This window comes from Echiichthys vipera (assembly GCF_963691815.1).
Source record: "Echiichthys vipera genome assembly, chromosome: 14".
Classification (NCBI taxonomy): domain Eukaryota; kingdom Metazoa; phylum Chordata; class Actinopteri; order Perciformes; family Trachinidae; genus Echiichthys; species Echiichthys vipera.
This window is the reverse complement of record NC_139839.1, coordinates 8,172,636-8,185,737: the sequence shown is the minus strand read 5'-3', so window position 1 is coordinate 8,185,737 and position 13,102 is coordinate 8,172,636. Positions and strand designations below refer to the sequence as shown.

The 13,102-nt window shown below is 40.8% G+C and overlaps 1 protein-coding gene across 1 annotated transcript; it reads right to left on the bottom strand.

The window, feature by feature from the left end:
- Positions 1 to 1,031: 1,031 nt before the first annotated feature.
- On the bottom strand, positions 1,032 to 10,552 carry vdac1 (voltage-dependent anion channel 1). Its single transcript, XM_083926746.1, has 9 exons — positions 10,473 to 10,552; positions 8,105 to 8,174; positions 6,773 to 6,822; positions 6,316 to 6,468; positions 6,036 to 6,088; positions 5,037 to 5,264; positions 4,239 to 4,389; positions 2,729 to 2,786; positions 1,032 to 2,121 (listed from the first exon to the last, which is right to left on the bottom strand). The coding sequence occupies exons 2-9, from the start codon at positions 8,169 to 8,171 to the stop codon at positions 2,030 to 2,032; spliced, it is 852 nt and encodes a 283-aa protein (XP_083782872.1). The 5' UTR covers positions 8,172 to 8,174; positions 10,473 to 10,552; the 3' UTR covers positions 1,032 to 2,029.
- Positions 10,553 to 13,102: the final 2,550 nt, after the last annotated feature.

Below are 13,102 nucleotides of genomic sequence, written 5' to 3'. Positions count from 1 at the left end.
AATAAAAAAGTCAATCAATATTTTTTCTTTTGGTCTGACCTCATATATATCCAATATAGAAAAGCATTTAAAGAGGTGACCCTTCTCCTTTTGTCACAACTGGGCTTTGATGTAGGTGATAAAATACAGGTAGATATAAAGTGTTAATGATTTAGGCCTATAGGTTATATGGGGCATGTTATTTGTTAAACTCTACTTCATTTTGTTTGTCACTTACAAAGTTATCATACATAGTGACCTCACATATATTTGGGGCTAATACGACTTTTTGGAGGGGTAGTGCTTCATAAAATACTATCAACATCATTTCAAGACATTTAAGGAGCTATTTAGTTTCAACCTACGATTTGTTTAACCGAACCGTGTCAGGACAGAAGTACTCAGCTGTCGTGGCCTCAGTTTTTCCTCCTGATCACGTCAAGAAAGAAAAAAATCATCTATCATGGAATATTCATACCAGACAATGCCAAACATGAGATCATCATTGGGTCTTCTTTAGGATTTGAAAGTTATAATGTAGTCCTATTGACCAAGGTAGAGGGAAGTAATCAATCAAAATATCACGACACAGACATCTTCAAATACCTGTGTAAGATTTACTCACATCCAGTTGACTAATCATTGCATTTCTCAAAACAAAAGTGTGAAGATTTACTGCTTTTCAGGTCAGATGTGTCGTGTAAATCTTTGGAAAGTAGCCACCTTGACTATTTTCTGATATTTTACATACAAAATAGTTTACAGACAAGATGTAATAATAAAAAAAAAGGTTACTGTTTAAAAAAACAGATTTATCAAGAACATGGTTAGTTGTCACTCTATAGTGAACTAAAAATAACCTTATGATCTCAGTAAATATCACAAATGGATACCGTGTTATGTCCTGCTTCAAAACACCTTTTGAACTGTCTTCTGTCACAAATGACCAGCGCAATTGTTTAAAAACATTTGAACAGAATTTGAAATAAATATGGGTTGAAGATTCAGGTCATTATGTGACAAAATGCAGAAAAACAAATACAATCACCAACTGGTTCAAGATGTTCTTTATTGAATTCAAGGAATGACAATACTGTCAAATACACTAAGCATGATTCCCATAACCAGTTGTGGAAGACTACCATTTCCTGTCCACTGTCATTATTATCATCATCCGCCCTCAAAGAAGTACTGTAACTCTTATCCGTAACTATGTGCATGATTGGTTTCCCTTCCCTCGGCCATCGACCAGGAAGAATTGACCGGTTTTGCCTTCGTAAGACTTTGCAGGTGGATAAACTATGCAAGACTGTCAATAAAATAATATTTTTACTATATGTAACAAAATACAATTTTCACACCAAATGCACAGACAAAAAAACAAGTGAGACAAAAACACAGACTGTCCACATTGGGGTGTAGTGTCTCTTAGAGCTAATAACAGCTGCTTACACCAGGGACAACTAACCTTTCCCATTGTATAATATATCAAGACAGACATTAGAGCTCTCCAGTGCAGAAAAGTGAAAAGGAAACCGTTATTTCACTACTACAACTTTTGAGCGAGGAGTGCTTAATGGTGCTATTCAACAGCACCATCTGGTGGTGTAACTACACAACTATATGCTAACTGCCCTTTCCCTTTGATCTGCATCGGAAAGCAGAGACACAAATTAAAGCATTGTGTATGAATGTAGTGAAATGACAAAGAGGGAGACCAACACGACTGTACTCAACGCTACTTCTCCCATGCAAGCTACGCAATTCAAGATAAAACTTTCTGTTGAATGGTTGTAGTTTTGTTCTGAACTCAGCTCTTTAATTTCAAAATATAATGTTCCCTTGGAGTGGTCCTTTAAAAGTGGTAAATCGTTGCAGGAACGATTTCGCCTTTATGCTGTTTATGCCTCCAGCCGTAGCATATCTAGGGGACACAGGGATTTTGTGAGGGGTAGCTAATCAATAACGGATTTTGGAGCTTTTTTTTGGGTGGGGAATGCATGTGTGCTGGGAGGACTGGGAGGACTGGAAGGGCGTCTGCCTCATTCTCCTATGCCTGGAACTCGAGGCCGAGACCAAGCTTGTGGCCACCAGCGTTGATGTTCTTGCCGTCAAGGAGAGCAGAGAGTGTCAGCTTGATGCCTGCAGAAACAATCACATCAGGATAAGCCATACACAGACAAGGTAGTTTATATTATACAAGTATGTACATATACTGTATATATGTTATTTGCTACTTAATCCTCCAAACAGTCTGAAACTGTATCAGGGAATCAGAGTAGGTCAGATTTTCCCTTCAAATCAACATAGCGATGATCAGAGCAGTGTCCATTTTTATGTATACTACCGCACCTGCAAAGAACTGTGACCATTGAAACGGGCTGACTCATTCTATTTCTATTGTCAATGTAGTGCTGAGTGCCATTTTCTTTTGAACCAGACAAATGATCACGGAAAACAGTTAAATGTCCATTCTACGTTCATATTTCTATGATTCCATCCTAGATTTACCTAAGATGCCACCTCTACACTCCATCGTGTCAGTTTACCCCCAGCATTCAAACTCAAAGCCCATCTTTCTGTAATGTGCTTTCAACCCGACTGACCCCTGAAGGCCACCGTAGCTTCTTATTGGAGAGATGAGTGGAGGGATATTCAGTTGGTTTCAATCTGCAGCCTCCGTGCTAAATCTTACACACTGCTCATTTTTAGGCACTTGACCCCTAAGTTATATACAGACTCAACTCACCTGGCTTCAGAGTCTGAGTGTAGCCCAGGCCCACAAGGCTGGAGTTGTTCACCTTGGCCTGTGTAAAAACAAACAACCAACAACTTCAGAATGGGATGTTGGCAACATTATTAACAAGAGGTGTTGCACATAAATTATATGGCTGTACTGTTATGAAACACATCAGTGCTGGTGTTAATATTGACAGTTCTCAACAAATTTATAAAAAAAACCTGTAATTTCAAGGAATGAAAATGGATTACACACCACCTACTGTTTTAAATCAGCCCTAGCTTTGCAAATCCAATGCTGCGGTAGAGTTCACTGGTTGGGTTGTCTCTGTCATCATATTTAATAACTCTAACACTCTCTTGCCCTCTCTGCCCCCCTCTGAGCCCTCTGCAAACGTTTTATTTTTCAAAATTGTGCAGTCGTGTGGGGGGGTTACACTTTTATAATAATAAAAATAGCTGTTAGAAGATACATGTAATTACACTTACAAACAACCATTCCCACTAATTGGTTCTGCTGAAAATGGGATTTAATTTAATTAGATTTATTAATAAGCCTGTGAATGTTCTCATTCGTCCAGGTCAACGTTATCCTCTAAGTAATTTCAGTCAAAAGCAACTGGACTGGTTGTGACCAGGCTGGGACTGGTCCGGACTGGGCCTTCTGTAGCATATAAGCAGGATATGCAGCAAAGACTGTGACCCAAGTTTGAATGGAGCAACATCATGACTACTTGTGTCTCATATTGCAGAGACCCAGAATGTCTCTGTAGAAAAGTTTAAAAATCTGACCCTGCACCGAATTCCTTGTAATGGGTGAGTCAGTTAAAACATTTTTTGCATTTACATGCAGTTAAAAAACCTTATTTAAAAATCGGGTTGAGGGCATACCCAGGTTTCTCAAACACCATGTAAACACTACATCCCAGGTAAATCCGGAGTTCTCATACCCGGGTTAACAGACCTAGAGAACTCCTTCAGTACCCTGATTATTCACGCATGTAAACAGTGCTCTTGGGTTACTATCTGGTTTCGAGTCTGCGCATGCTTCCTCGGTTATAAATCCCTTTGCCTACTCTGTGGCGGTGGCTTTTGACCCGGGAATAACATAAACCAGGAAGAAAGGGCGCCGAAAACAACGTGAAAAAAAAACATATACAGCATAACCTTTAAACCGAGGAGTACTTAGCAACTGAAAGAAACATTACTACCAAGAAGACCCGTTTTGATCCTAATTCTGTACAAAAGTCGTCCATTTGTGATTTTGAAAAAGGTGAACCAGAAAAAAGATCAGATCAGTCCAGCTGTATGTTGGTGGAGCACCACCTACTGTACCGGAGGTCAAGTTACTCCGTCATTTTCCCATTCAACTCCTGCTCATGTATACGAGGGTAACTTCAATAATCTGATTATTCCCTTAACCAGGGTAAGGCCATTTTCTGGTTGCTGATATGCATGCATCATACAACACGTGACTAAACCACAACTACAACTACTACTTCAAGTTACACACTACTCACAGAGAAGGATGCGTCAGAATCAATCTGATACTTGGCAGCGATGCCAAAGCGGGTGTTGCTGTTTCCTGCAGTCCAGGCCAGGTTGACGGCTGTCTCCAGCTGGTCATTTACCTTCTGGTAGATTGAACCACCAAACTCAGTGCCATCATTTCTGAGGAAAAATAGCAGATTGGAATATAAGTAATGCTGAAGCATCATTAATTGTTTCCATACAATTGATATTTTCCGCCCAAAAGGGATACATTCCCGTTATGTGTTTTGTAAATAAAGAAAACACCTCATTTATGTGTCTTTTAAAGTCCCTAGCTCTTGAGTCCTTAAGGAGGGCCAACAGGCTTGGCCAAGGGCACAGCAGGAAACAAGACTTACCTTGTACCCTGCCCCGCCCCCCTCACACACGGTCAGACACTACCTCACTCTGCTTTTTCACTGAGGCCCTTTATGCCTGCCAACTAGTCGCTCTGCCTTACTTGCAACATAGTAAATCCCATCACCTAGGTGTAAAAATAACAGCCAGGCAGCCGGGTGGCCGGCAGACAGCCAAATGGGCAACAAGTTGGTCAGTTGACTGGCGTCAGTTGCTTTGAACTTTTAGCCTATGACTTATATTTAAGTACCACAGGAGAGAAACACTAACATAGTTGGCTTATTATCAACTAAAAAGACATGCATGCACAATGGATTTATTGATTGAGGGTATGTCTAGCTGCTAATTCACATTTCAATGCTGCTTTTACTCATATTTTTTCTCTCACCAACTACCTAAAATACTTCTGATAGTTCTAAAATTGTTCTTACACATTTGTATGGAGCTGGAACTCGTCTGTCTTGAATCCAACTGCAAAGTTGCTCTGGGTGATCCTGTTCCTGCCAGCCTCAAAGGTCATCTGGTAGCCAGCGAGCCAGCCTTCGTAGCCCACCACGGCTGCACCGTGGATGGCTGTACCATTGATGTCATAGTTGACGTCACAGCCAAGGTTGATGTGGTCGCACTTGTAACCCGTCTTGACCTTGCCACTCTTCTTGCTGGCAGGAATGTCCAGGAGAGAGAACAGGTTGTTAATGTATGAGATAAAGGGTTCCCAAACTAGAAACATCACACTTCTGTGACAATGACATAAAAAATAAGCTCAGATTATCAGGGCTACACACAGCAACCATTTATTCACACATTCTCACAGCCATTTTTAGTCAAATTATTGTTCTTTGAAATGTTCCCTTTATCCATTCACTCAAAATTAAGAGAAGGGTTCCTTCATGACTTTAACCGGCACCATCCCGACACTGTTGCAGTGACCTTAGCGTGACAAGTCAGCAAACATTAGCTAGTTTACAGATGTGCAACAACTGTAGCTAACTGGTGCTCTGATTCACAGACCCATGTTACCTCACTGTAACTGTACCTTGTAGCTACAGGGTACTAATTCAGCCGTTGGCCAAGTAGCTTACATATTTGATTGTTAAGATTGTGCTAGCTAGATAGTTAACAGCATTTTTTTTTTTTTTCTACATCAGCCTCAGTCAATAAGTTCCATAAGGTGTAACCAGCAGACATCAACCTGCTCACAAGGCTAAGAGAAAAAAATAAGACAGGAAGGATAAAAATGACATTTGACAGTCAGCACCAAAAACTTTTCAGTTAAACTAATTAAGACATAAAAAGGGTCCTCATTGTACAGCTGATTTGTGTATACCCATTCACTGTAGCTCTAAAAGCAGATGAAGAAATACTCGACTTCTTTCCACTGAACTCAATTTCTAACTGAGTGTTCATGGTTGTCCTTGAACTGCTCTTACCCGGTGTTTGGCGAGAAGGAGGAATCAAATGTCAGCTTTAGCCCCTTAGCCAACTGTGGAATAGATAAGCAAGGTTTAGCAAGTTTATTTAAACTGATCATTTTTAGCATTATTTGTTCAGAACGAAAGGTCAAATTTACAACAAGGCAGATCACACCCACTACTTGAGTGACAGGCCTTTGTGAAGACAAAAGGAATATACAGTATGTTAATAGCAACCAAAACCACATTGTTTCATAGTCGTTTTACATCATCCCGGTCCCCACAACGCATCACCAACCTGGTCTTCAACGGTGATCTCGGTCCCCAGAGTGTTGTCGGTGTTCCACTTCTCTGTGAAGGTCAGTCCGTGCTCCGCCCACTTGTACTTGGTCTCCAGGGATCCAGCGACCTTGCTGGTCTCAGTGTTGGCAGAGCCTGTGCTGGTGAACTCCTGCAGATGATAGTATTGATGTAGGAGTCATACAGATACATTATTTATTAATGATAGACCTGATATTTTGGATAAAGTATCCCTTTAAACCTTAAGTAAACTAAGACATACAGTGAGTTTGATTGATTTGTCATCGCATCTTCGCAAGAAAAAAAAGAAAATAAAATCTGTCAACTAGCAGATGCCAAGCTGTCTTGGCAACATTTACCAGATCAGAATACCAACCACTCTACTATCAACCACGTGACAGCTGCAGTCTGGAGTGGCAGATCTGATAATCTGATAATGACTGGTGACAACTTACCAGTCCATTCTCAGACTTTGTTTTCAAGTCCAGCTTGATGACCCCAAATCCTGAAACAGAAAAATTGAATAAAAGATTAAAATGGTCTCAGGTAGAAAACTCAGATACAATATCCATTGTACTATGCTAAGGCCAATATTATAAGTCCTAACCAATTATATCCAAGACTAATTCTATTAATATACATTTCTAAGAACCCCTTTAGATATTTCAAAACACATTCAATTAAGCCATTGATTAGTGTCTGAGAAACATATTTATCAGCCTCCGTTGTGCATTTAAAGTTATTTACATGCCACTGACTGAAAGTGTGTATTGATTTGATGTAGATTCTCTGAGAACAGACTGCTGGCAGTTCTGAATAATAGCTAGAAGCCTTGTTAAGCAGATTCTGGTTTTGAGTCTAAAGCCCCATTTGTGGCCCTAACCAGCATTGCAACCATCAATTGATTCACCCAACCACACTTCACATGACCCGGAGATCACCACATGGATGAATCACATACTTTCTGGTCTTACTCACTCGTCCCAGTCGCCCCCTCACTAAAACTTCAACCAATCCAGCCATCACCGTCTTTCCTTTTCTGCAGTTTCCACGCTACGAAATGGTCACCTGCTTGCAGCTTCACAAATACTCTCAGTTTCGAGGCTTTTCTGTGAAGGTGATGGACTCTCAATTGTTCCATGTGATCACAGCCTAAGTCTGCAGTGAAACCCACAGTAATGAATTACAGTCACTGCCAAACTCGCAGTAAATTAGCTTTCGTGGTTCATATGACTCAGTCTGCTGCAACAACTGGGAATCCCCTAGCTTGAAGTGGACATCATTCAATAACCCTTAAAGCACAGCTGTGTGTATACACAAAACACAACCCATATCCACTCTACTGCAGGCTCCTTACTACTTTCCAACATGCCTTAGGCTAGAAACAGTACAGTAACCGGTTTGAATCATTTACATTCATTTAGCATTGCGGTAAACATTACGTGGCTGGCTTTGTACAACACCTAAGAGGAAGTATTGTACCGATTCTTGTAAGAAATCTCCTTGATTACTTCACAGCACCATTTAGGATGATATTTTTCTACTGGTGTAAAGAAGAAAGTATGAAGAATGTTGTGGAAATACTCAATAACTGTTGCCCTCTTCAAAGAAGCAACAAATAAAAACTTCAAATGAAGAAGCTGACATGCGATAAAAAGCCTACTTTTAACACTAACAAGGTAATACTCCATCATGGTGCCAGAGCAACCATGATGGAGTACAATGACATTTTGTTTTTTTGTATTTTGTGTGTCAGTTGTGAGAATGGTTGATTGCTTGGTGCTTACCGTAACCCTTGGTAAAAACATCCCTGGCAGACTTTCCAAGGTCGATGTAGGTGGGAGGTACAGCCATTATCTGCAAAGAGAAAGAGCATGATCAAAGCTGTGAATACGAGGCAAAAAACAACAGTCTCAACAGAAAAGTGACATCACTGCTGTCCTCTCTCTGTGTTGCATCTTTAGGACAGCCAGAGCCCACAGTCAAACAGCAGAGGAAAAGACAGTAACCACACACTGTAGCAGAAGAGTAGACTGACAGATCAGATGTGAAGAGCTACTGAAAGAGGAAAGTGTGAGCAACCGGAGCTCACTGATGGATAGCGAAAGTACAAATCTTATTAGCTTACATGAGCTACACACAACAACTCTCACACTGCACACACACATTCATTTAAACTTAAATTCCTGTCAGCAGAGAGGCCAGCTTGTATGCAGGTGTCACATTTTGGCATTAGCTGTTAATTTCCAGTTTGGGTATATTTAAAATCAAAGACTTAGCCAATATATTCCCAATGCATTCACTATTTCCTCCCCCCATGCCAATTCGGTTTTCCACTACTTTATAATTTAGGAAAAGTAAATGTAATTTCCTAATATTCAAAATGGAAGAAACCATGTTTAGAAAGGACAATGGGGGCCTCAGATAGGAGCACAAAGCAGCAGACTACTTCATAACAATGTACAGTATGTGTGAACCTCATTGTCCATTTATGAACAGTCTGTTGTGCAAGACATGTCTATTACATCATTATGTATTATGGGATAGCTGTAGGTACCATTTTTCAATGGCACAACAGTTATCAAGTAGGCATATTGATAACACACCTGTGCATATTGATAGTAGAAGCCGAAATTTGAACAGTTCACCAGATGAATGAATAACAGCCTATCCCAGACATATGGGTATCGTAGTATGTTTGCCTTTATGAAAACCTTTTTTCCCCCTGTGTTGTTGCTGAACAATGCAATGCATTGTATATATAATGTATATTACATTTGAAATATTCTATAATAATGTAATTTATGCAGGAAAGTGACCTAAGTACCTCTGCAGAGTCATATTGGTGCTTAGTCCACATAGCAGAAGGTCTATTTTTATTCCAGCTCAAATATCATTCAATATATCAGCTGCAATATTGCTAATCTGTGAAATTTTATGCTCTAAAATCGACCCCAAAATTCCCATATCAGGCGGGCGTTGCATCCCTTTTCCTGTTAGGACCCCAGCAGTTTCTCTGCACCCACTATTTCCTACCCAACATTTGACCTCCTGAGAGAGCTCAGATCTGACACAAATGTATGTGGATCCTCAACCATGTTCAAAGATCCATGTTTAGCACTTGCCCCTTGAATCATTTAGGATGCCCCCTCTCGATCGCCCTCAGAACCTAGTCTCTAGGCTTACTGTGTTCATGTAGAAACACTTGGACAGGAAGTGGACTAATGTCGAGCATCTGCAGTGCCGTGTAGTGTAGTGAACACATGCACAAATGGCATGCCCACTCAGCCATTCACGCTGTGCTGGTGCTAACACACGTATACAGGCTGCCAACACACCCCACTGCGCCTGGGTAGTTTTATGGCTTTCACGCATAGCTACAGGCACAAAATGTCAGAGGCCGTAGAGGACGTAGGAGTAGGGCAGCCCTGCATTTAATGAGATAGCCTGCAAATTCTTGTCACTGAGGTGTCCTGGGGTAAAGCGTTATGACTTTAGGCTGAAGAAAGCTACATTCACATGTATTTTACAGTTTCTTTACAAGAGACGGAGGGCTTCAAAACCACGATGGGGACCACTCATGAAACTATGCATCACTGCCCTTTAGTACCACCTTAGTTGTTGTCCAAGTCAGGGTAATTCAGATGTAATACAGACCTATAAATGATTTGAGAAGCGAAGCGAGGGCCACTTAAATCCGACAAAGAGGTCATGAAGGCGGGCAGTGAAGGCAGCATCTCCCTGCCCCTCGCCTGCTAACAGATTAGCGTTAGCTTGATATCAAGGTGGACAGCGGACAAGTGTCACTAGAGAGCAACGCTGACCCACAGAGAGTCCGTAAACTGTCAAGAAGGTAGAGCCGTATGGTAGCTAAGCTTCTTTATGTCTAGCTCCCTATGTAACTGCTGATCTGACTGGCTGCAGCACTGTCCCGTTGACCGCACCGCAACACATAAGCCACTAAGCTAACAGCTTGTGGAAAGCAGCGGGCCTCGCATCTCTGCTGCACGCCGAGCGCCGGTTAAAAAACCAACGGTGACCCGGGCTGCTCCGGACTGTGTAGGTAATAAACACATGACTGATAGCAGCCGCAGACACTCGCAGTAAAGAAAACGCCAGCTGTGTTTGTATTTCAATATTAGATACGTAACGTACCTCTGTATGTTCCTGTCCTGGCCGAGAAAGGGGCTTGTCAAACTGCACAAAGCGAGGAGAGGAGAGAGAGAAGGGAGGAGGGAGGGAGGGAGGTGGTGCGGCGGCGTCACGTACGTTACAAGTCACGCAAGCAGCAGACGACCTCCCTCGTCATCGTCAAAGATACAACATCCAATCAAACAGCAAGATAGTTCCACACAGGACACGGTCGGGTGGTTCCCACCAGATTTCAGCGCTCCAGCATGAATGTTATGGGGAAAAGGTAATAGGGAATCCCACACACAAGTCTTTATGCTTCTTTTGAGAGGGATCTTTTTTGTGCTTTTTAATCACAAGATGCACTTCATAGCTGTAGATTCTAGTTACTTTACAGAATACTATTTATCTTACAAATATATCAGTTTATACAAGTTACTGTGGATACCCAATATAAGTTTTAGAAATCACCTCCACCTCGACCAGCTGCAACTTTAAAATGCTGCTAACCTGTTACTGCATAACAATAATAATAATACAATAACATAACAAAAACATGTCATTCCGCATAATGGGTACTTAACATTTGCCAACTTATTGACATGGTAGACCTACTAATTGGATTCAATTTGAATTCAGACCAAAAAAGTAGCATACTGTGAAAGGGGAAAGGCTGGTTCAGATACCCTATGTTCAAAATGCATACTGTGTTGACAAAAGCAAAGCAGAAAAAAACATTAAAAGGCAGTTAACACATTACACCGTATACTACTGTGTTCATTTTATCCCCTTCGTCGTCTTCCATAAGTTATTACACCCGAAAAACGGAGATGGCAAAAAGTGAATTATCTCGCTTAGCATCATTCTCTCTGATACCGACTGTGCACCTTGGCGCATGCGCAATTTTCCCCAGGCATCAAGCAACTCCACCCGCAGCATCCCTTTAAAAAAAATAGGTGCCGTTAACAGCTGACTGGAGATCAGCCATCTGCACCTTCAGCGCAAACCTCACCGCATAGTGATGTCTGTAAACTGTCCCGGGTCGAGCAGTCATCTCTGCAGCTGTGACGTTACATCACATCTGTGCAGGGCAGAATGAGCTCATAGTTGACCTCTGCTGTTACATGATGAAAGTCATTCACGAATGACACCATACACACTTTATTTGTAGCATACATTTATACTTCAGGTTAGCAATCTAACATCACCATTTCATAGTACAGTTAGAGTGTACCCTGCAAAAGCCTGGAGTTTGATCAATGAGGAATCTGTACTTCTTTTCAAGTAGGCTACTGTAGATACTTTAATGCAGCTTTGAGGCACTTTAAGCAAGGTTTTGCATTTTCTACTACATTTCAGAGGCAAATAATGTGCTTTTTACTCCACTACATCTAAGCTGCTTGACCTAATAGTTACTAGTTCATTTTTGGTTAACAGTTAATATAAATAAAGAGATTCTATTTATAAAACAAGATGCTGTTAGATATCAAACTACACAACAGTAGGCTATGTAAATTATTCTATAGTTTCACCTCCAGCAGCTAGATTTGTACAACACCTTAGAGGAAGTAGAAGTAGGGGCGGCTGTGGCTCAGTGGGAGAGTGGGTCATCCTCTATCCGAGAGATCGGCGATTCGATCCCCAGCTCCCTCGGTTCGCATGTCCTTGAGCAAGACACTGAACCCCAAATTGGTCCCCGGGCTGCGCATGGGTGTGTAAATGTTGTGTGAATGGTTAGATTATATGAAATATGTAGATGTCCACTGCCATCAGTGTGAACGTCTGCGTAAATGGGTGAATGTGACAAGTAGTGTGAAAGCGCCTTGAGTAGTCAGAAGGTTAGAAAGGCGCTATATAAGTACAAGTCCATTTACCAACTGCTGCACAGATTCTTGTAAGAAATCACAGCACAATTTAGGATGATATTGTTCTGCTGGTGTAGGGAAGATAGTATGCAGAATGATGTGGAAATATAACTAGAAACAAAAGATATCACTGTTGCCCTCTTCAAAGAAGCAACAAAGAAAAACTTCAAATGAAGAAGCTGACATGTGATAAAAAAGCCTACTATTAGCACTAACAAGGTAATACTCCATCATGGTGCCAGAGCTTAATATCTGACATTGGTTTTGCAATCTGACAATGACATATTGTTGTTTTTTTGTATTTTGTGTGTCATTTGTGAGAATGGTTGATTGCTTGGTGCTTACCGTAACCCTTGGTAAAAACATCCCTGGCAGACTTTCCAAGGTCGATGTAGGTGGGAGTCAGTGCAACAGCAATAATAATACAATAATATAATATAGTATAGTAACACCCAGAGTGTTCATCAGTGCTGCAGAAAGTTCCTTTGATACTTTAAGTACATTTTGCTGATAATATTACTTCAGTATGATTTCAAACACAGGGCTTTACTTGCAACAGAGTGTTTTTTTGAATTTACATCACGTTTTAATTTAGATTCATCTAACATATATATAATATTAATATTTCATCTGCATTACCACAATACAAATATTTCCACTGATGTAATTATGCAGATCATGTTTGCACATATTATGCATAAAACATGTTTGTTTGTTTGTTCGTTTGTTTTGTATAATCTGAATGTAAATAGCTTTTGTCACAAGCATGGCTGTGGACAATGTTGTGTG

Excerpts from the sequence above, each read along its gene's own strand:
- vdac1 (XM_083926746.1), bottom strand. The coding sequence starts at position 8,171 with ATGGCTGTACCTCCCACCTACATCGACCTTGGAAAGTCTGCCAGGGAT. Across the intron at positions 2,787-4,238 it reads ATTCTGACGCATCCTTCTCT|GCCAAGGTGAACAACTCCAG; the intron begins GTGAGTAGTGTG and ends GTTTTTACACAG. Across the intron at positions 2,122-2,728 it reads CACTCAGACTCTGAAGCCAG|GCATCAAGCTGACACTCTCT; the intron begins GTGAGTTGAGTC and ends TTGTTTCTGCAG.